The sequence below is a fragment of the Balaenoptera borealis genome (assembly GCF_965194805.1).
Source record: "Balaenoptera borealis genome assembly, chromosome: 9".
Taxonomy (NCBI): Eukaryota; Metazoa; Chordata; class Mammalia; order Artiodactyla; family Balaenopteridae; genus Balaenoptera; species Balaenoptera borealis.
This window is the reverse complement of record NC_138873.1, coordinates 24,551,351-24,575,953: the sequence shown is the minus strand read 5'-3', so window position 1 is coordinate 24,575,953 and position 24,603 is coordinate 24,551,351. Positions and strand designations below refer to the sequence as shown.

Genomic DNA, 24,603 nt, shown 5'->3' with positions numbered 1-24,603 from the left:
TTTAATGCTTTGGACGCTAGTGCTGCCAATTATTATGTGTTCTTTGGCAAATTTCTTGTTTTTTTTTTTAAATTTTATTTATTTATTTATTTTTATTTATTTATGGCTGTGCTGGGTCCCCGCCTCCGCGCGAGGGCCCTCTCCAATCGCGGCAAGCGGGGGCCACTCCCCATCGCGTCGCGCGGGCCTCTCACCACCGCGGCCTCTCCCGCCGCGGAGCACAGGCTCCAGACGCGCAGGCCCAGCAACTGTGGCTCACGGGCCCAGTCGCTCCGCGGCACGCGGGATCCTTCCAGACCAGGGCCCGAACCCGCGCCCCCCGCATCAGCAGGCAGACTCTCAACCACTGCACCACCAGGGAAGCCCCAGGAGAGTTGTTTTTTACTTCTACACTAGGATGGGGAAAATTTCAATTGCCAGAATTCAATTCCTCCAGGGGAAAGTTAGTTATATTTAGAAAAAGAATATATGTGTATACACACACACACACACACACACACACACACACAGTCACACACACACAAGTAACAAAAGACATAAACGATCTTCTAAGAAAGTGGGTCTTGTTAACCAGAAGTCCCTTTGTTTTATGGAATTCGTTGATGAGTTGGACATGGAGGTTTAAAGATCGTAGCTAGGACACAGATACATTGCTCTGAAAAGAATAGGGAGGGAATGGATGAGTGGGAAAGTTGTAAGACATTCCTGAGGAAAGAGAAAATTTGGAGGGGAGGAGAAGAGAAACGAGGTTGTACAATGGGAAAAGAAAGAATCAAAACCCCCTAGTGCAACTTGAGTGGGGAGGTACTTATAGGGAGTAGAAATTTCTGATCAGGTTTTTAAATTGTTTGCTGAGATAAGTGAGGATTAATGCCACCTTCTTCCTCACCTAGTATCTCCAATAAAGGCCGCGTTGCTCTTTTTTCTTTTTTTTTCTGGTGCGGGGGCATGTAGGATTTTAGTTCCCTGACCAAGGATGGAGCCCGTGCCACTGCAGTGGAAGTGAGGAGTCTTAACCACTGGACTGCCAGAGAAGTCCCTGTGTTGCTAATTAACATTAGATCAAATGCATTCTTCTGGGTGAAATCAAATAGGTATTGAGTTCTACATCTGGATATGGACAAAAGCAGCAGATACAAGAACTGACCTTGGGGGGGGTGTGCAGCTGACCTTGGGGGTCACACTAGAACTTACCCTTTTCATACTGGCAGACCATTCTTAATAAAGATGAAAGGCTTTTTTGAGAAAGTGACATATAGATGATCTTGAGGTATCTTTTTCTTCATGCACAAAACTACACAGCAGAACTAGTTTCTAAATTTAGACTGGAGTTAAATAACAAAGATGAGTGTCCATTTATATGAAATTCTAGTCTGGCAACCTGGAAAGCTATTCACATCTCAGCTGGCTCTGTGACAGTCGGATATGAATTGTTAGGACCCTTGGTTTTAATAGGTTTGGAGCTGATTTAATATACAGTAGTTTTAAGGGAGCTGAATAAAAATAGATGCAGGGCTTGCCTTGGCTATATGATCTTATGGAAGTCCAGGCTTGGCTTTATCATGTATGAAATAATGAATGTAGCTAAATGACCTCTAAGGTCCCATCTAAGTCTAATGTGATGAGTTTATCATTAGAAAAGGTTACTCCTTAAGTGGCTATAAATGTTTCTTTGATCTTTCTCAAGGCCTTAATTTTCCAAATGGCATGTACCTCCTGGAAATAGTAATAAAGTAGACCCATAGGCAACCCTTAGTTCTAAAATGACCCTCTAGCCACAGTCTGGTACTTCTGGAGTCTTAATACATCCTCTTTTCAATGGGATTTAGCTTTTACAAAAATAACCCATTTTATAAATAATGGAAGTATAAAAAACTAATTAATGAATGTAATAATAGTTATAAAATGCTGAGTTATGAAGGCAATGATATTGACAATAAACCAGTTATGATGATGATAATAATAGTAATAAACCTAATCATAGCAAATCTTTGTTCTAACAATACTCCTCATTCATAATAGAGCTTTAAAACATGGCTATTTGAGAAGTGATCAAATTGACAAGTTTCTTAATTTCTCAGGTATAGAAAAAATGTCTGTTGATTAATGAGCTGATGTTCATTCATTCATTCATTCAACAAAGGAATACACTGGTAAAAAAAAATTCAGACATAATCTCTTCTTCATGAAGTTTTACAGTCTTATGGGAGGGTCAGATATTTATCAAATAAACACCCAAATGAATGAAGAATTGCAGCTGTGATGTTAGCAGCATGTGATCCTTCAAGGAGAATAGAGAAGGCTTCCCTGAGAAAGTGCTACTTGAACTGATATCTGAAGGAAGAGTAGGAGTTAATGAGGGAAAGAGGGAGGGAAGAGTGTTCTTAGCAGGGAAACCTGTCGCTGGCTGAAGTGCCATGAATCAGAGGAACTGAAGAAGGGCCTCTGTAGCCTGAAAAGACCAGAGAGGAGCATGGTGGCACGAGGCTGGAGAGGTAGGTGAAGCTAGACCATCCATGGACTTGTACCCCATGTTATAGTGATTTGTCTTTATCCTGATAGGTATGCTAAGTCTCTGAAGTTTGTAAGCAATGGTTTGTAGCATGGGGGTAGGGGTGCGGGCTGAAATGATCATAGTTAAGGTTTGGAACGATCACACAGGCTACAGTTTGGAAAACAGATGGGAGGGAGGCTGGTTTGGATGCGGGTAGATTAGATAGAAGATGATTGCAGAACTCCAGGAGAAAGTTCATAAAAACTTGGACTAGGAAGTTGATGGTGGATGTAAAAAGAAGGGGCCAGATTTTTCGGGTTGAGAGACTGATCAGATTTTCTCTGCAAATATCTGTCAAGGTTTAGGTATATTTCGTGAAGGCAAGTTTCCTGGCAACTCCTACATTTGAGTGGAACCCTTCCTTTTCCTGTATCAGGACTCCTGATAGGGTAGGAAATAAAATGAGTTCCCCACACCTTTCCTTATTGATCACTTCCTTCTCGCTCTCCACATTGGCTTCTAGACATGTGGAGTTTTGAGCCATTGGATTCTGGGTCTACTTAGCCTTATCTGGCTCTTTCAGAAGCTGCATGGCAAAGATGGACATTACTATCTAGGGGACACTTGGTGGCTCCTTCCATTTTCTGGGATCTATAGCACTCTTTTCTGCCTAGATTGGGTTTAGGTTATGAGCTCTTTATAATCTGAAGTTTTGTAGTATATTGAGGTGATGGAAAACCTTGGAGACCATCTCTTCTGTGAAAAACAAAAGCTAAAGAAAACATTTACCTCTGACCTTGCTACTCCTCCTTCCTGCCAGTGATGTTTTCCCTTGGGAGACATGCCTGATAAGTGTGTCCCTTCTACCTAAATCTGATAATAGGACATTATTACCCTAAATTGTATGAAGTAAGAAGAAGCATTTTTTTTTTAAACCTCGCTTTTGTTTAAGTTGTTTGTTCCAGGAGAATTCCCCTCAGGGAGATTTTTTTTTTTTCCCTAAGAAAATACCTTAATGGCTCCACTGACTATGAAAAGTAGGCCAAAGGCCCTTGTGTCAGTCTAGATGGGAAAGCATGAAACAGAATATCAACTGCTCTAAAATGGCAGGAATTTAGAGCTTCTATGCTGTTGGCTCCGGAAAAGATGAAAGGAGAAAAAGTTCTAAGAAGTAAACCGTCTGTAGACTAGGACCCAGCTTTTTTAGTCAGTGAGAAATTTCTGTGGACTGAGGAGAGACAAATACATTTTGAGGAAAAGTCACATCTGAAATTCAATATGCAATATGCAGATGTTTTAAGCTCTGGGATGTCATTATTCTTACTATCCCCAAACTTTTGGTCAAGTCTGTTATGCAAAATACTTTTGTGTTAGAGGTTCTTAAAGGGCAGTAAGAGAGAAGAGACCATGTCCATTCTAGTGAGAATCAGACTAGAGGGGAAAGCACAGCTTCAAGAAGGGAGATGGGGAGCAGAGTACAGGGAGGTGAGTTGGGAGCAGAAATTCTGAGTGAGCTGCGATGGAAAACATGAATGCATCCCTCATCTCATGCCTTAGAAATTCTAAAGAAAACACCAGAATTTCACAGTACTAGGAATGGGGCTTGGGTCATGTATTTGAAGATCGACGAGTTATACCAGAAGGCTGGAGAGTGGCATCCACCTTGGTTGTCCCCCACGTTGGTTGTTCAGAGCTGTTTCTAGGGATGGAATCAGCCAGATGGTGCTTCCTGGACCTCAGACTGCCTTGGATCAGATGGACGGGTGATGGCTCAGGAAGGCACTGGGTATACACATGGATCTTGGGAGCCATGAACTTGTGCATATATTTTGGCTGCTAAACTGACACCTTCTGCAACCCCATTACTAATAAACTTCCACAAAATCACTGCAGATTGCTATTGCTTTTCTCTGCTTTTGTTATTGCAGGAGGTTGTAGTTTTTATAATAAAGTAAGAAAGTGACTAATTTGTAGCAACACTCAAACAACATTGAGTACCCTCTCTGTTGTGTGCATTCACACATCTATTTGAAAGTGACTGCAGTAACTTTTTTATTATAGTTTTATTATAGTTACTATTACCTTTATTTTGCAGATAAGGAAAGTAAAGTTTAGAGAGGTTGTAACTTACCCAAAATCATACTGCTTTTGTGTTATGGAACCTCAACTTGAACCCTAGACTTCTGATTCCAAATCCAGTGCTCTTTTTATTATGCCAGTTTTCTTGAATTTATTTTAATCCGAAAGCATGGGAGAGAAGGTACTTTTCTTCACTGTGATTTTCCCAAAGTCACAAACCCCACTACAGACAGCTCTGGGTACAGAAGCATGCTAGGAGTCTATCTTGATGACATTGTTGTATTTTATACTAATTTCTTTACAACTATAGAGTAACAAATGATGAGATACCAAAAGAATAAGTGAGAGTTCTTTAACTGGAAGTCTATTTTCATGTCCAGTTAATTTTTTCCCCAGTAGGTAAATAATACATCACTTTAGAGAATTGTAAGAACATTCTCATTATAAGTAGTACTTAAGATTTACAAGAGGTTAGGGGAATGGCTTTTCAATCTGGTAATTGTTTTTATGTGTATTCACTTCCTGTTGCCCCAGGAACTTAGTGAAATGTTATTTGTTCCCTGGAGAAATAATTTCAGATCTCTATATTGATAAGATACCACAAATATACAGTTTTCACAGAGAAACAAGAACAAAGCTATATGAGGTTTCATTAAAATTTGGCCTCATTCCTAGTTTCATGGGTTAGTGAATGACCTAAGAGATCACCTTCTCCAGCCCCTGCCTCTACCTTGTGTAGTATCTGAACAATTCAAAAAGGAGCATTTCTGCTGTTCTTAAAAGTCTGGAATTTACCTTGGTAACTTAAATCTCTATAAGACCATGTTTTCTATACCAAAACATATCTTTTTATCCAACTTAAATCAATCTTTTGCATCTCATCTGGCAATTTCTCTCTAGAACTTTGTGTCCTCTCTCCACTAGAGACAAAACTCAGACGGTCAGCCACCTCTGTGCAAAGACAACTTATAGATTCAATACATGTGGTCAGCTCTCAACTAGACCAAGTAATCTCATTTAAAAATTTGTCTTCTGGGTCCAGTTTTCCATTCTCACAGCCACATTAATGGATCTTGTTTAGCCTTTTGTCTCTTATCCATTCACTGTGAAATTGTGAATTCCAAGATTATGTGTGGCTATGAGTTGATCTGAACACTTTTGGGCTCTAATTCTAGTGTGAACCAGAAGAATGACCTTTCATTGTTTTAAGACTTCATTTGGAAATTACCACAGCTAATTTTCGGTGGTGTGAAAAGGGAGGAAGCTGCTAACAAGGTCTATAAAGTATTCATTTTTTTAATTTAAAAATATTTATTAAGTGCCTATTATGTGCTAGGTACTGTTCTAAGGGTTTGGGATCCATCAGCGAACAAAACAAGAATCTCTGTCCTCTTGGAGCTTACATGACAGGTGTCTGTGTGTCATATGCGTTTTGTGGCATGTATTTATGGGTTTTTTTCAGCATGCATTTATGGTCTGTAATACATCTGGAGCATCTACACATCTGGAAAGGTTCTCATCCTCACATCCTCCTAAGCTGGGGAGATCGGATGATGAGAAGTCCCAGTTCCTGGCTCAGGAGAAAACAAAACTAAGAGTATATTTTCAAATGAGACATTGTGTATATAGTGGCTACTTGCGTTCTGATACTTTGTGTGTTCAGAAGGCATGTAGCGGGTCCATGTGATGCCTTACCTTCTTTGTATGAAATTGTTTCTGTAGAAAAAGTGTTTTGCATCTCTCACAACTCACTTAACTATCCAATATTTGGGACATATTAAGTTTGTAATTGGGAATTGTCTGTGCACCTGTCTACATCTACATAGAGTATGAGTACGGGTGTGCTTATGCACATTTAGACATACACTCATATAAATATAAGAAAAGCAACATAGAAGCTATTTATTAAACACATGTATATTGTGTACCTATTCTCTACAAAACATGATGCTGGACTCTTTCTTTCAGTAAGAATAATGGGTGCACAGTAGATGGGATGAGAGAGCCTGTTTCCAAATTTGACTCAGATGCTTCATATACTTGTTACTTGTATAATCTGGGGAAAGCCATTTAACTTTTTGAACTTTGATTTCCTCACCTGAGTGTTTGGAAAATAGCTTCTAAGTTACAGTACTGGCTGTTGGAAGGGTTAAATGAGATGATGTATGTGAATGGTACTAGGCACTTCATAAATGTCTATTTTTAAAAAGTAGGTACAGATCCTGTTCTAAAGGAAGAATCAAACACATGGATTTGTCGTTTATAAGAGGCAGAGAGAGATACAGATAAACGGATGCTTGTAGAGTCCAGGGAGAGGTTGTATATGGGACATGTGAAGGGGTAGGGATTCAGGAAGGTGCTGGAGGACTAGGCATTGGAGCGGGATGGGATTTACCCAAGAGGAAATGATAAGCGTAGTCTACATCGAAGTACAGAGAACTTTAACTAGTTTAGCCACCCATACACACATATCCTTTATGTTAATGAAGATGTTACAAATGTGCTGCGGTGTCTTCTCCGTGTGTGATTTGTGATTGAAGACAATAATCACAGTCAGGTCACCCAATATCCAAAGTCTTAAAACGACTTGATTTTCTTTCTCACTTTCTACCTTCTAATTCAATTGCAAATTTAAAATCAGAATAATTACTTGATTTCTCATTGTCAGGTATGCTCTGTCTTTGTTTTCCACACTAGTGCTCTAATTTCATACACACATATACACAAACACGTGTTTTTTTAAATAAGTTATATTTAATTAATTAATTAATTTATTTATTTATTTATGGCTGTGTTGGGTCTTCTTTTCTGTGCGAGGGCTTTCTCCAGTTGCGGCAAGCGGGGGCCACTCTTCATCGCGGTGCGCGGGCCTCTCACTATCGCGGCCTCTCTTGTTGCGGAGCGCAGGCTCCAGACGCGCAGGCTCAGTAGTTGTGGCTCACGGGTCTAGTTGCTCCGCGGCACGTGGGATCTTCCCAGACCAGGGCTCGAACCCGTGTCCCCTGCATTGGCAGGCAGATTCTCAACCACTGCGCCACCAGGGAAGCCCCCAAACACGTGGTTTAATAATAAAATGTATTCCAAGATATTCATCAAGATGATAGATATTCAACAGTAATCCCGTTTCCTAAAGGTCAATGGAATTTTTAAAACATGTAATAAATTTACATAGTAACGTCATGTGCTAATTCCAGGCTCAGCTCATCTTTGATGCATGGGGCACTTTCTCCTGCCTTCTCCTCCAACCTTAGATACCACAATTTCCACCCCTCCTCAGACACACACACACACACACACACACACACACACACACACACCACTGCCCTCCAGCCACACCAAACTAGTTAAGGCTCCTGCCTCACTGGGCTTGTTCATGCTTCTATGCCTTTATGCAGATTTTCTCTCTGCCTGGAATGCCACTCCACTTCCCCCTCTGTTTACTTAGGCCACCTGCTCCACCTTCCTGACCAACTCAAATGCAGTCTTTCTGTAATGCGGTCCCTGATGCCTACAAGGAAAATAGTTCTTTATGTCCCCACTGTACCTCAGTTTCAGCACTCATCAACCAATACTGGAATGTATTTTGCTCCTGACCATCTTCCCTATTATGCTGTGAGGTCCCTCAGGGAAGGACTTCTTATTTAATAAGTTCTTGTAAAGCCTGGACTTATGTAGAAGATATATAGAAAATATTTATTGATTGAATAAGTGAATTAAAAAATTGAAATGATGTAGGACTATTTTCTTTCCTGACTTTTTTACACTCAGAGTGATGGAATTCAGTTAAGCATATGAGAGGATAAACCAACCAAAGGGGAAAAACTGAGAGTGAGAATGAGGAGAAAAAAATTGGGTGCTTTTGGTGGTTTTCAGGCATTCTGTAGAAAAACTAACTCCTGAAAGAGTGGTTCTCAATGTTGGCTGTATATTGGATTCACCTGGGGAGTTTTACAAATGTGATGCCTGGGTCCCAGCTATAGAGACTTTGATTTAATTGGTGCTCAGTGTAGCCAGAGCTTTAGTTCCCCAGGTGATTGTAAAGTGCAGACAAAATTGAGAGTCACAGTCTTACACAGTGAAGATTGTTGTGAATATTTCCCTGAGACGAAGGTAAGCAGAAAGATGGGGGCATACAGTGTGTGTGTGTGTGTGTGTGTGTGATTTGTCAAGAATGTGAATTTGTGATAGGCAAAATTCTTTTGAATTTATTAATATTTTTGTTTTGAGGTGCAAATCTAAAGTAAATAAGACCAATGTTTATTAAATATATTTACACAGAGGCCACTCAAAGAGGTCGCTTTAAAGTCTAATGCTTCTGCAAGTTGGTTTTCAAAGTCATTTAGCTTTTACTTGAAAGTTGATTCATTTTTAAGCTTCTGATTTCAGACTAAATAAACACACAAGTAGATTATCTAGAGAATTGAAGCCAAACCTATTTTAGGCTCTAATTAGCCCTACTACTTCAGGTGAAAGTGAGTCTTTGTTTTGCATTTTTTAGCTACTTGAGGACAAAGCACAGTTTTTATCTGTTTTCTCTGGGTAATTTACAAGTATCATTGCAGCTTTAACATCTTCATTTTCTGAGGGAAGTGCAGGCAATACAATGTCGTGATGAGAACTTCAGTTTGTAGCTAGCTAGCACCTATGCTACATGATCTGGACTTTTTTCTGAAATATAAGAAGGGAATTTATACAATTAATTTTAAAGACGTGGGTTTTAAACAAAATATTGGCTGCATAATCCTGTATTCCAATCCAGATCCAATTGAATACTTTAAACCTCATCCAAGATTATCCAGATTACCCAGAACCAGTGATGGGGCTCTGATTCTCTCCCTTCCACTGAAGCATGAAATCTCTTGGCACCAACATTATGTTTTAAACTGAATCAAAGGCTGGAAACTCGAAAATGCCCCAACGGGACAGAATTATTTTTATTTCTATTGTTATTTCAATGTAGAAAGTATGAGAACACTTTATTTTCTTTATTTTAACTTTTCACATACTAAGGAAAGCTCTATGGAGCAAAGGTCCTCATTTCAAAGGGCACCAGTGTGAAAAGAGTATTTTCTTTCTTTATACTCCAATAAATGGGCAAAAAGCCATGAGAACTTGCTATAATATATTTCTGCTATCCTTAGAACGCGGCATAGAGTAGACACATCTTGGACCCTATGTTGAAAACTCTAGGAGATCCTTGTTATTATAATTGGAAGATTCTGAGGAGTATGGTAATATTTGACTAGAGATTTTTAAAAAAATAGAGGAAATAGATATTGTGGAAACAATTCACTACATAGCACGTCTGTACTTTGTACTGATGACATTTTAATAAAAGTCTAGTAATATCTGAAATGTTATTTTTAAATACTGTTTTTATTTAAATAACAAACCTCCATATGGCTTCTAAATTCAGGATAGAAATGTGGAGTGATGTAGCTTATTCACTCTTGCACAGTTATCTTTGAAATTAGATATTTTTATCCCCATTTATTAAAGAATAATGACTCACCAAGGGTTGTTAAGTTTTCTACACATCGTCCTTCAGCTTATTGATGTCAGGTATTATTAATAAATTCTCTGGTATTTCAATCCTTTTAGTCCTTCTGGTTTTCACATTTTGGCTAATGTGGGTCTGCTCATTCCTGAGAAATGGGTGCAGTCTTTTTTTTTTTTTTACCATTATGATTTGTATATAATTCATACATATTACAAGCGAAACAACTTAATGTTGCCTTTAAATACTACCTAACATAATAAGGAGAAAAATGCAAATGGATGAATTCTAAAAAATTCCACACATCCACTAGTAGCTACAATTTCCAAATTCAATGCATCACTCCCAAGGTAAGGTAAAAGGCAAACATTTTAAAAGGAAGGCCTTAAAAACATACATTTTGCAAGGGATCACCTGCAAGTTTAAGAAGTAATTCCAAGTTTTCTGAATTTTCTGAACTCATAAAGTCTCACAAATCCTGTGGATCAGTCCCTTTTCCAGATACTCTTCTATGAGCTCATTATTCATATATTCAACAGATACTGAGCACCTATTAAGTGCTTGGCTCCATGGATATAATGGTGCAGATACAAGCCTTGCCTTCCTGCGGTGGATATTCTAGATGGTACAATAGAAGGCCATTACAGAAAAATGTGTTCAGTTTCTAAGCATGTGTATATCTATAAATTTTTATTTTAAAGAAAAATTCTAAAAGTTGGGGTCATCCTGAGACAGCAGATTACCTTTGATGATGAAAATAATTTATTTCACATGTGCTGTTGCTACTGTTCTCAATTCTTAATGCTTGGAATGCCACCATTTAAAAACTCTGGTTCAAATGTTATATATTTCATACTAACTGGATAAAGAAATAGTAGAATTGGCACAGAGGAGCTACGGCTACCCCTAATGTTTTGACAAGAGGTAAAGAATATTTCACATTTCAAAGCTTAAAACCTTTTCTATTAAATAAAAATCCAAGAGCTTCTTCCCTCTTCCACCTAAAGTCACTGATTTTACCATAAATAAATCCTTTGGAAACAATCATGAGATGCATTATCCTGTATGGTGAAAAACATCCCTAGATAATACCTGAATGCCTCTAAATGATTCACTAAGTCTGACCATCCTAAATGTATCTATTGGTTGGTTTCCCTAAAGACCTACCCACCAAACACAATACCTTCAGCTCAGCATATGTATCTTTAGAACAAGTTCATTCCGTATTCAGATATTTCACCTGTAGTGCACATGCTGCCATTTTGTCAGGATAATTAGAGCCAGTAGAAGTAGTTCTCATTCTGTAACCTAAAATCTACTACAAAAGAAAGTAGACACCAAGATACCAAAATCTTTCATGCTTAAAGGCAAATGTATTCAGTTCCTTTCCATGCAGAACATAGTAAGGTTATCTTATATGCTTGTTATTTCTTTTCCAAATCAAGTTTGGGACAACCTTTGAGGATCCACTCATGCTCCATGGTGAGCCATCTTGTACCATGTTCTGGTAAGTATCTTAGAAGAGAAAGGAATGTTCTTGCTGACCTAGAGATCAGTCAAGGGGGGAGTGTGGTGGGAGAAGAGTTAATGTCTACTGTCTCTTCCGTTGCCGTCAAGGTCATGGTGCGGCCTTTATCCACTTGTACCAACAGATGCCTACAGAAGCCATTCAGATACGCCATGGCAGGGAGGAAGGCAAGGGAGAAGAGGACCCAGAGGAGAGACTTGCTATCCTATGATGGAGTGAAGAGGCTGCTGGCTGGAAAAACCAGGAATAAGGAAGTGAAGTCATCCTCTTCAGGATGCCATACCTAGCAGAAAGCCTCTGAAAAATCCACCAGTCACTAGAACATTCTTCTTCACAAACGACACCACCTCCTCTAGTTTGCTTTTCACCTCCGTAGGTATCTGGTTGCTCTTGCGGATCTTCAGCTGTTCCTTGGCTTTCTTCATGTCCTTCTCTACCCGCTGCCCGTCCACTTTGATGTAGCCAGTATGGTTTGCAAGCTGAAGCAGGAAAAATCCACCTCCCAGAGCTGTGGCAGCCAATCTTCCAACCTTCTGGAATATGAAACCCGTGCACCATCCAGTGACACCTCCAATTAACAGCTGGGTTGCCACGCTATACTTTCCAGCTGAAGGCCCAGATTCCTGCCCAAACAGCTTGCGCCGCCATGGCTGCTTTTTAGCAAGTTCTGCAAGGTCCAGTGACTCAAAATTTCCCTCCAAGTTTCCTTGACTGGCTGCGGCCGTCTCGGCGAGCTCGTCTCGCGATGACACCCGTCGGGACTCCGCGCGGTAGGACGCGGAGCGGCGCGCTGCCGTCGGCGCGAGCTGGCTTCCGGCGCGTGGGGTAGACGTTTCCATTCCCACGGCGGCGGCGGAAGACGTGGGCGCAGTCTTCGTTTCTGTAATCTTCAGTCTGGTTTTGGAGATCCTGCTGAGTATCTCCTGCCACTTTTAAAAGGTAAGTAATCCTTTTATCCTGCTAAAGAGCACAATACTGCGGATGTGAGACCAAGAATGGTCAGGTGTAGGACATTAAAGGAAAGCCCGTTCACTCTCCTTTAATAGCACCCTGTATTAGTTTAATTTCAAAGTTGAGAAAGTCTCCAGGATAGTCTAGTCTAATCATCATGCATTGGGTGCACATTGGCTGCCTTAAATAAAACTTCCTGTTAGTATTTCCCCAGTCTGTTTACACGGAAATGGGTCTTTGAGAATAGTGATTCCAGTTAAGGCCTTGGCAGCTTGTACAAGGGTAGTGAGTGATGGGCTAGTGCTTATGATAAAAGCTAATTTACTGAATAAACTGCGTGGTAGACACTTTTCTAAGTTCTTTGTATGCATTTACTCTTTAATCCTCACAATAACCTTATGAGGCAGGTACTATTATAATCCTTATTCTACAGATGAGGAAAAGAGAGCTGGAATTCAAACCAACACTTTCAACACGTGGCATCTTCTACTATTATGTCATACTATTCTAGAAAAAAAGACTGTTGTAGTTAGTGGATAAGAATATTTCTTAGAGACCTTATTTATGATGAAGATATGTATATAAAACCTGATCCTCAAGGATACTTTCAGATCCTTCGCTGTGATTATCTGACATCAGGAGCTTTCTTACCCCACAGGAACATTGAAGTTTACTTTATTAGCACTAAACTGATAAGTAAGGGATTCAGAACCATAGTTTGCTGACTTCCTATAGATCTTGAAAGCATCATTTCTGTAACTGAACAATAGCATACGGGGCCATTGAGAAAACCAACCTGTAATAGGTTGAATTTCAATGCTTTATGTTTTTATTTTATTTTGTTTTATTTTATTTTAAGAAATGGTACCTTCTCCAGGAAGAAAAATCCTGTTAACTTAAGAAAATACATTTTGGAGCATAAAAGTCCAGTCTGATATATTTTGCTTAAATCCAGGAGAACTGTACTTATTCAACCATAAAATTATAAAGCAGAGAGTTCAACTGAAAATGTGGTCTCATGATAAATAAATTGTAAAGGAGAGAAAATATAATCTGACAGCAGGCATTTTAAAGCTTATTTTTTGCATTATAGAGTTTTGCAGTAGAGTTTTGGAAAAACTTTTAAGATACTTGGAGAAGTATCAGGAATGATTTAAAATCATAGTTAACAAATGCCATGGGTTTTATTGTCCAAGCAAATTCTTGTATCTTAACATCTATGGGAGAGATGAGCTATATATACAATAGACAAAGCACTTTTATTTTTTAATGATTTTCTGTTTTTCTTTGTCTTTGACTTAAAAGGTTTTATTTTCTGGCCTATTTAGGTGGCTGATATCCACTTAGGTAATCAAGTTGAAAATATGAGCTGCTATTATTGTATTTTGATCATGACACACAGTTGCTGGAAAATCAGATTCCCTGTAATTGGACTGATGCTGAAATTGTAATTATAAATTTCTATTGTTTAGTTATTTTGCTTTTATTTGATTTTTTTAAAACTGGACAGTTGTTTTGGAAATTAACTCAGATCTAACAACTTCAAGTGGTAGAAATATATGAGCTGAAGTTTCTAGTGTTCAACAAGTTGAGGAACTTAGTTTTGAAATGTGAAATTTTTGTTGCTCTTCATCTTTATAAAATAAATGTAGCATTTTTCTCTGCTTTGACTTAGACAAGTATAACATTTCCCACACTTGAGTCATCCCCCTACCACTTTCACAAATTTTTGCTGTCTACCACCCATACACTTATTTATTATACCTTTTTTTTTTAAAAATGGGAATTATTTATTTATTTATTTATGGCTGTGTTGGTTCTTCGTTTCTGTGCGAGGGCTTTCTCTAGTTGTGGCAAGTGGGGGCCACTCTTCATTGCGGTGCGTGGTCGTCTCACTATTGCGGCCTCTCTTGTTGCGGAGCACAGGCTCCAGACGCGCAGGCTCAGTAATTGTGGCTCACGGGCCTAGTTGCTCCGCGGCATGTGGGATCTTCCCAGACCAGGGCTCGAACCCGTGTCCCCTGCATTGGCAGGCAGATTCTCAACCACTGCGCCACCAGGGAAGCCCCTATTATACCTTTTTAATTGACTTATTTTTATGCTTAACCTCATCTTAAGCAACAATATGCATGAAATGACAGGTTTGATATGCTAATTATATACTTTTTCATTACTTAGTAGCAAAATAAGTCCTATTGTGTTACAATTTAAAATGTTTTATCCTTGTACCATCTAAAATCAACTGTAGTACCAATATTTGGGTAAAAACTGTCCTGGTGTAACAACTGGGCATTTAAAGTAAAAGTATTTAAACTTTTCCTCTATTTTTTCTTCTTTCTTTCCTTTTTAAAGTTTGAATATGTCGAACTGACTTATCAAGTTCCCACTCAAGTGGTGCTTCTCAATCTCTTTTCCTCTGTAGAGAAATGATGGAGGATGTATATTCCTCTGTCCAAAGTGAATCACTGAGCCAACTCAGCTGTTTGTTATTCTGGGCATGTATGCCATAACTCCACCACTCTCTCTCCTGCTGAAGAAAGTATAACAGAATGCAAGTGAGCTAACCTTGATGTTCTGTATTTTTAAGAGTAAATCATTTACAAACTCAATCCTTTAATTATGAGTAGTAAAAAACAATTTCCTTGCAACACGCCCATCTACTGATTGCAGCATCATGCTTAAGAGCCTCTGTTCTTACAGATTAAAAGGTGCTGCCAGAATTCTTGTTTCTGTTTTAAATTTGCATTCAAGCAACAGTGTGCTTGGGATTCTTTTTTTCAACTACAAACAATTGTTTTAATTCCATTCTCTTTAATACCCTTTTTTTTCTCTTTCAGAAAGATTCTTTTTTTTTTTTAAAGGGAATGCTATTTATTTATTTATTTATTTAATTATTTATGGCTGTGTTGGGTCTTCGTTTCGTGCGAGGGCTTTCTCTAGTTGCGGCAAGCGGGGGCCACTCTTCATCGCGGTGCGTGGGCGTCTCACTATTGTGGCCTCTCTTGTTGCGGAGCACAGGCTCCAGACGCGCAGGCTCAGTAATTGTGGCTCACGGGCCCAGTTGCTATGCGGCATGTGGGATCTTCCCAGACCAGGGCTCGAACCCGTGTCCCCTGTATTGGCAGGCAGACTCTCAACCACTGCGCCACCAGGGAAGCCCCAGAAAGATTCTTTTAATCTCAGAATTTTAAAAAGGAGAGTACTGTATTGAGAACTCTCAGTGATCTGATGGATTGCTATGGGGATTATTCTTTGTCATTATAGGGTGGCCAGTTTGTCCCAATTTGCCTTGGACTTTTCTGTTTTTATCACTGGAGTCCCACATCCTGGGAAATCCCTCAGTTCTGAGCAAATGGGACAGTTGACCACCCTAAAGCAGGCTGACAGAAATGGAGAATGTGACTGGATAGGATTTTAGTTGGGTGTGTAATTGGTAATCCATATATTTAAATATGCTGAGATCTTGAACTTCAACATAATGATCGCAGCTAAAAATGGGCAGAGAGATCTCTCTATTGCTCAACTTGTCCATTCTCTAAATTGCTTCTATAGTGAGCTATCAAAAACACACATCTTAATTATGTCACTGCATTGAGTAACAAGGCTTCACATTTATTTCAGGAAAAATCCAAACTCTAGAAATTGCCTCACCCGGCCTCACTTGATTTGGTCCGTTGGTTCTCAAACTTTATTCTGGGAAGGACCACGTAGAAAATGTGTTTAAAATGCACATTCTTGTGCCCCTGATTCAAAGAGAATAAATCTAGGGAGCAACTAAAAGCATTTTTTTCAAAAACAATCACAGCAGGTGACTCTTTTTCAGGTAGTCCTTGGACCATGTTTTGAGGAAAATTGACCTAGTTTGGTTTTTTCCCCATTTTTTAAATGCCCAGTTGTTGGTTTATTCTCTGGGCTTATTAAAATTCACTTAAACTTTTCAGTGTTCTAGGCCTTCTACCTGAAGCCCTCTCCTCTCTGTTGGTCAGTCAGATTTCTACTACCTGGACGTCCCCTTTCCCAGGAAGCCTCTGCAAGGCCCCGTTAGGGTTAATGTCTCTCTCCTTGTCCTCTGTTAGGACCCTGCGCCCTCCTGCCAAGTGTCTAGAGCCCAGGATTGTAAATGCCTCTTCCTTGTGTGTATCTCCCTTTAAGCCGAGTTCAGTGCCCATAGACACCTCTCATTTATGATTATGTCCTCAGGTTCTAGCTCATTGTTGAGCACATGGTAAGAGCACAAGATTGTTTACTGAAGAACTAAATTGCTTTAGTAATGGGTAGATTGATGTAACACAGTCCTAGGAACTGAGATTCAGGTGCATCTATCTGGTATTGGGTTATCCCCTTCCCCAGCCCTCCTTGTATCCGTAGTATGTTTGGGGGCTTAGGAATACTGGGATTTGGTTGTGGGGAGAAGTGCAGGGCCCCTGGAAGGGAGACAAGGGAATGAGAAGTTACAGGTTTAGGGAAATGTCATTGCGTTCCTCCCCAGCTGGACCTGAGGGACTGGTCTGGAGCCTGAGTAGAGAAAGGGGTGGTGGCAATTTCATCCATTTCACAGAGGTTCAAGGGGCAGACGTGATGCAGCCAGCGGGCTTGAGAACGGAGCCACGCGCATTCCCTGACACCACACATACGTACACACACTGCACATCACACACACACCACACACAGACCACACATACCATCCCCACACCACACACACCACGCACATCACACGTACATACCACACATATACACCATATACTTCACACACACCACTCATACCACACCACACACACGCATACACACACACACAAAGCTTCTCCCTCCACCACCACCTAGGACCCAACTTTGCCTCCTGAGGGCTCTGGGCCGCCATCAGCAGGGCTAACAGTGTTGTCTCTGAAGGAAACGGCAGTATAATTGTTCTGGATGCTCAAGAGCTCCTGATCTCCCTGGAAATTCCATAAAAAGCCCCAAAGAGATTTAGTGGAGGTGTTGAAGGGAAGGGCATGAGCGGAGATCTTGCATTAACAAAAGGGGGCTGAGTGCTAGCATCATTGGACTTCATTTGTGAAAAGTGGACTTTTGAATGAGACCGAGAATAAATAAAATCCAGTTTCTAGACAAGGCCTGTCATGAAAGTTCAGCCGCAGACTGCCAAAAACAAGACTTTCTCATAGGACTGGGCTGACAGATCTATGAAATGGGCTGGCTGAATGCTAACATTTTATTGCTTTCTGGACTTTTTGTATGAGTCATTCGAAATAAAAGGTGCTACCATTCTTGACAACTGGTGGCGCTGTGGAGTTCTTTTTCCGGCCTTGAGAAATTGCCACTGAGCCAGTGTACAGCAGGTCCTATATCAAATCTGGTTTTGAACAACTAGAATTGACCTTGCTGGTCGTGATACCGGTGAGGTGCTTCTGAATTAGATTGTGCTGAGCCCATCTCAGCAGCTTGGGAAATGGTGAGGCGTGAACACACAGCTGATGTGTGCCTGGGAGAGTTTCACAATTGTGTGAATGATGGCTAGACAGATACTCAGTGTAAACACTACACATTGACTTAAAATGGTATTGACATCCTCTGGTGAATGATCTTGTCGTGCTACGTGACAATAGGCAGATGTACTCTCTGAGCAATTCCCTGCGTTAAACACCTCACCGTGTACTGGTAACAAGGAAGAGAATTTAGTATTTCTGTAGCGGTATCTTGAAATACGCCTAACTCTAGGAAGAACGAAAATAAACATATAAATAAGTAACCACGATGGGAATTTTCTCATGAAATAACACCTAGTTGTCTGATTTGTTTCCAGCTAATGGACATTGAGTCAACTTATATAACTGTCATAGCAAAGTTAGATGATTGTAAATTGTTATTTTTATTGTTATTCAAAATAAGAGAGTATTACTCTTGAGGAGTGAATAATCAATGTATTTAGAAAGCTGGAGAGACCAACTGGTAAGAGTAATATGCACATTTATTTTAAAGATCACACATTAAAATTTTTTTTTAAAAAGAGAGAGGGAGAGAAGAAAGTGTTAATGTAAATTTACTGCAGTTTCACAATTTTAACACCAATTAAATTGAATGTTTGAAAGATACCAGAACTCTTATAAATGTATAAGGTCAGGGAAAGCTTATGCTTGACTTTCAGTTGAGAAGTAAAAAAGAAATGCCAAGTGTGATAAATGGAAATTCCAGAAAACACAGAGAATTAGATGGCTCTATACTCTGGTTAGCAACTGGAGGAAGGATAGTGGCTGGTCTATCCGTCCTCTAGAAGAAAGGGCAGCAGATAATGAAGTAGGTCCCAAGACCACAAAATAGGTGAGTTATGGGAGCAAATTCACAAAGACCCCTGAGTGGTTGTGTGTAAGTCAGTCAGTGAAAAGGATAATCAGAAGCTCCTGAGATGGAGTCAACTGGCTGATTTCTGCCTCTAAAGCTAGCATACCGAACCGTTATGTTATCCAGTTCGATGGAAGAAAATAAATTTCCAAATTCAAGCCCAAAATTCCCATGTTCTTGCAGGTAGGCAAGATTTGGAGGCAAAAATGAGGTACCCTGTTAAAATTTGAACATAGGGAAATAATTCTGACAGTTGAACTTCTAAACACATTTCATAAATTACATTAGAAATATGTACATTTGCCTTAAATTGTAATTCTTAAAATGGTGGCAGTAGTGGGCTTATCTCCTGACCACAACCATAATAGAATCATCTTGTCTTTTAAATCACCCCCTCCTAGATTCACCACTATCCTTTAGCCACAGTTATCGGTGATAATGTGTCGTTCCTCTCGGGTAGGCTGGGGTGGAAAAAATTTGAATCCCTCCATCTTCTAGTGACTGAATGGCTGCAGAATTGTCTGTTATGTGATGAAAGGTTATCGATGTAAAGAAGGAAAGTAATGGCAGTTGGTCAGCCATAGAAACAGTGAAAAGGTTGAGGGACAGAGGCCAGCACCAGTGGTCTTCATCCACGCACAGGACAACCTGACCTAGGATTGAGCTGCTTGCCAGTGTGGTGGGTCTGTCCCTGGAAGTGGAGATAAAGGCATATACCTCTGAGGGCTCGATGACAGACAGTCCAACTAAATCCCCATGCTGAATGTGATTCCACACTCAATCAATAATAACATTTTTTCTAGTAATACTTTTATGTCTCATGTAAACATGTGTATGGGTGGACCATAGTCAGCGTACACATTCTGTTATGGTTTGGGGCGTCATTTGAAATAAATTGGCATTGTGGTTTTCTACGTATTAGCCTTTGGGTGCTTGGTTAATGTAAATCCACCCTTGTCTTAGTCTGTTTGGGCTGATATAACAAAACACCATAGACTGGGTAGCTTATAACAACAGAAATTTATTTCTCGTGGTTCTAGAGGCTGGGAAGTCCTGATCAAGGTACTGACGGATTTGGTGTCTGTGAGGGCCCGCTTTCTGCTTTGTGGACAGATGTCTATGTCTTCACATGGTGGAAGGGGCGAGTGAGCTTTCTGGGGTCTCTTTTACAAGGCACTAATCCCATTTATAAGGGCTTTACCCTCATGACCCAATCATCTCCCAAGGGCCCCACTTCCAAACACCAGCATATTGGGAATTAGGTTTCAACATGCGAATTTGGGGGAACACAAACATTCAATCTATAGCAGGGATCCCCACCCCCCGGACCTCGGACTGCTACCAGTCCAAGGCCTGTTAGGAAGCGGGCGGCACAGCAGGCGGTGAGTGGCGGGCGAGCGAGTGAAGCTTCGTCTGCCGCTTCTCATCGCTCCCCATCACTCGCATTACCGAATGAACCATCCCACCATCCCCCGTCCCCCCAGTCAGTGGAAAATTTGTCTTCCACAAAACTGGTCCCTGGTGCCAGAAATGTTGGGGACTGCTGATCTGTAGCAACCCCTTAAATTATTCTTAATTATTTCTTAATGGGATGGCAAATTTAATTTCTATGCCTTAAGGACTAATGGTCAGATCCCAGAGTCTGATGAATTCCTGAGTTGATGGAGTTGATGCCAGCCTTGTGACTCCTGGCTGAGTGGCTAGCCTAATCTGTAACATATGACCTTTCAGCCTATCTTTCTTCAAATTGCTTCAATATGGTTATGGGCAAAAAGTTCCTTTCCAGATATGATATTCCTAGGGATTGTATATAGAAATTTTATTTGTTAATAGGCCTGTTTATTTTGAATAAAATATAAATGTGTAGTTATAACTCAGTTTACGGAAGAGACTAAATTTTCTTTTTTGGGGAAGAATGTGTGGTAGCCAGCTTCCAGTGGTCATCAGTGTTCATACCTTTCTATAATCCTTTTCATGTGGATGAGGGCTGGCCTGTGTGACAAATTACGTACGGTGGAAATGATATCTGTGATTATCAAGACAGACTTATATAATACACTGCAGCTTCCACCATGCTTTCTCTCAGATCACTCAGGCTGGAGAAAGCCAGCCACCGTATTGCAAGGACACCCAAGCAGTCCTGTGGAGAGGTCCAAATGGAGAAGAATTAACGTGACAGCCATGTGATTGAGCCACCTTAGAAATAGATCTTCTAGTGCTGGTCAGGCTTTCAGGTGCCTGTAACCCCAGCCAGCTTCAGACAGCAACCTTATGAGTACCTCTGAGTTAGAAACGCCCAATCAAGTTGCTCTGGAATTCATGATCTAAGGAAACCGTGAGAGATAATAAATGCTTATTGTTGTTTTAAGCCACTAAGTTTTGCAGTGATTTATTATGCAGCAACAAATAACTAATACAGAATTTGGTATCTTAAAGTATGGTGATGCTATTAAAAAAACGAAAAACAAAAACTGAGAGCCCAGAGAGAGGGAACAACCAAGGAAAAACCTTCTTAGGCAGAAGTAGGATTGATGCTTAATCAAGGAGTTGGCACATGGTCCCAGCTGTATGTCAGAGCTGCTGTGGATCACTGACTCCCCTGTGCCCCCTGTTCTAACACTTTTATAATAAATGAGTGTCTAGAGTGGCTATCCTATACTTGTCCCACCATTTTATGTTTGATGTGTTTGGGGCAGGTAATGCATCTCTTTAGTTGATAGGTCTTGAGATCAAGAGGAATCCCACTCGAGGAGCTTTATTTGAAGAACTCTGCCTGAGGATCCTCATCTATACCTGATTCCATCTGCATAAGGAGATCCTGGGCCACGAGCCTGAGATGATGCTATAACAGGATGAAAATTTCAGTGACCTTGGAGTGGGTGAATGCCGTGTGTATGTGGGTGTGTGTGAGTCACTGAGAGTCAGAGAGTGGGCTGTGGTATCTTTCTTCCGGGGGCCCGTGATGACCCTCATCTCCTGGTGTTCATACCCTTCTGTAGTCCCCTCTTTCTTCTGTACCAGAATACCGTAGCCTGGGTGGCTTATAAATAGCAGACGTTTATTTCTTATAGTTCTGGAGGCTGGGAAGTCCAAGATCAGGGTGCTGGCAGATTTGGTGTCTGGTAAAGGCCTACTTCTGTTTCATAGACAGATGTCTTTTTACTTTGTCTTCATATGGTGGAAGGGGAAAGGGAATTCTCTGGGGACCGCTTTTGTAAGGACACTAATTTCATTCATAAGGGCTCTACCTCATGACCGAGTCACCTCTCCAAAGTCCTACCTCCAAGTACTAGCACATTGGGGGTTAAGTTTCAATACATGGATTTTGGAGGGACACAAACATTCAGTCTATAGCACCCCCCCCCCAAACTGAATCATTGTTGGCCTGTGTGGTCAATAAATTATGGTAGAAATGATGGTATGTATCTTCTGAGGTTCGATCATAAGAGGCATTGCAGCTCTGATATGTAAGGGCACTCGAGCAGCCCCGTGGTGAGACCCCCATGGAGAGGACTTGACTTGGCAACACAACTTGCCAACCATGTGAGTGAACTACATTGAAAATGGTTCCTCCATTTCCTTTGGGTTGCTGCAGCCCAAGTGACCTGTGATTGCAACCTCATGAGAACCTTGATCCATAGCTACCTACCTGAGCCACCCCTGAACTCCTGACCCAGAGAAACTACAAAAGATGATAAAGTGAGTATTGTTTTAAGCCACTAAGTATTGGGGTTGTTTGTTAGACACTATTAGATAAGTAATATGGGGTATAAAGATGAATAAATGATATCTGTTCATTTCTTCTTCATTTTCTTAAGACAAATTCAGGATAATATGCCAGAAAAGTTTGGATTACAGTGTTTTACGATGCCAAGAAACTCCACCTTTGTAATGTGGAAAGGTAATGTCCTTTCTATTAAAGAACTGGTTAATTTGATATTTACCAAAGGATTAAGGATTTGTTCTTTCATCATCGTTATCACAAAAAGATGAATAGTAACAATGACAAACATTTACTGAGGGTGCTTTGCTAAATACTTTGTAGGTATTATATAAATTATTCCTCAAACAATGCTATGATGCAGATAATATTATTATTCCCATTTTTTGGATGCGGAAATTGAGGTTCAAAGGGTTAAATAGAGTGACCCAAGGTCACACAGCTATTAAAGGTCAGGTCTTCCTGACTACAAAACTTATATATTCCTAACCAGTAAGCTGTGTTATCTCCTTATTTGAAAATTCTGCTTGGAGAGGCCTTGAATTTAAAATATGGAACATAGGTTCTAGCTGTTCAGGGTTTAGCGTCTGAATGCCAGAGAAGTTGACACTGACCATGTAAAATCTGTTTCATTCTATGAGCTATTCTTATTTCAGAATTTCCAGTGTTCGTTTATGTAATAGGAATCACACGGATCACACTCTGGTAGTTATACAGGAAGACAAATGAGATGACTACATGCTACAACTAATGACTTCTGGGCCTTGATTTCCTGCTTGCATTTCCTAACTAAAGCCACTTACTGGGATGGCAGGCTGTCACTGAAGTTAAACAAAATAAATCATGGGTTGTAAAATTAAAAACAATAACCCAATTTTATGGCTGTTTTGCTCAGACTGTAAGAGCATTGAGGATAATGGTCACGGCTGAACCAAGCTTAGATATTGCTAAGGCCAATTTTATGCCTTGTCATGCTTTTCATTTGCCTTTGCTTCAAGCTAATGGTAAAACAATTGGAAGATTGCTTTGCATCAAACATAACCACAGAAGAAACTTTAAAGAAGAGACTATATTAGCTTAATAGCTCAATAAAGCAAAATTCAAATGTTCCTTTTGGCAAAAGTTTCACTTAATTTTAGCTTAGATTTTCCAGGATATTCTTCAAAAGGTAATGAATTGGCAAATTATTTGCCATTTCTAGTTGCATATTTAAGTGAAGATAAATCTTTATAGTTTTCATATTGAGAGGTTATGGATTTCTATTCCCTTTTAATGGAAATTAAAAATCTATCATCCACAAGCTAAAATGGTATAGGTGTATCTATGCGTAACTGTGTGTGGAGGGTAGGGAGGAGGAGGGGTGGAGATGGGGTCAGGAAGGGAAGGGGCCCAGAGTAGAGCCAGAATAGCATTGTTACAGTTGGAAGAAACTCACATGGGAAAGAATAGTCACCTATCTCTAAATCAAATTAAATCTCTCTCCAGTTTGGCAGGAGATTCTATCTCAGTCATCTTGAGACTTTAGGGTCATCAGAAAGCTAAAGTGATGCCTAAAAAATTGGGAGAGAGCCTCATGGCTGCTCCTGGGCTCCTTGTTGTCCGTCCTAATGCCAAGCTGGCTATGATGGTGTTTGCCTGAGCTGGGAGCCCTACTTCCTAGGAGCCAGTCTTCCAGCTCCACCAGGCAACCATTTCTGGTGGAAAGTTTTGATACCTTTCAAAGTACTGTCAGAAAGTGAGGCATGTACCCTCACTACCAATGGGACCTTCCACTCTATTCCCTCCCCAGAGCAATGTCCAGCTTCCAACGCTGCTTCCACACCTTTCCCACCAAAAGCACTCACCTCTCTCCTGCCCCTTCCACAACCCTTAGCTTAATCTCTTTAAGGAATTCAGGTTTTCTGAGTGCAAAAGTCAGGCAGGGGGCTGGGATGCTTTCAGGCAACTTCTGAAACAGAAATCTCCTCTGAGGCCAGTAGCACAGAGGGCCTGGTTCC

At 40.4% G+C, this 24,603-nt stretch overlaps 1 protein-coding gene across 2 annotated transcripts in view; it reads right to left on the bottom strand.

Annotated features, from left to right (window-relative positions):
• The window catches only part of LOC309634938 (FUN14 domain-containing protein 2), a 29,015-nt gene continuing 4,412 nt past the window's right edge, over window positions 1-24,603 (bottom strand). The window contains exon 2 of one of the 2 annotated variants that reach the window (XM_082405586.1): window positions 1-24,603. In XM_082405586.1, coding sequence (XP_082261712.1) covers window positions 11,868-12,437 — 570 coding nt within the window. In that variant the 5' untranslated portion in view covers window positions 12,438-24,603 and the 3' untranslated portion in view covers window positions 1-11,867. The other variant, XM_082405587.1, reaches the window with a different exon arrangement.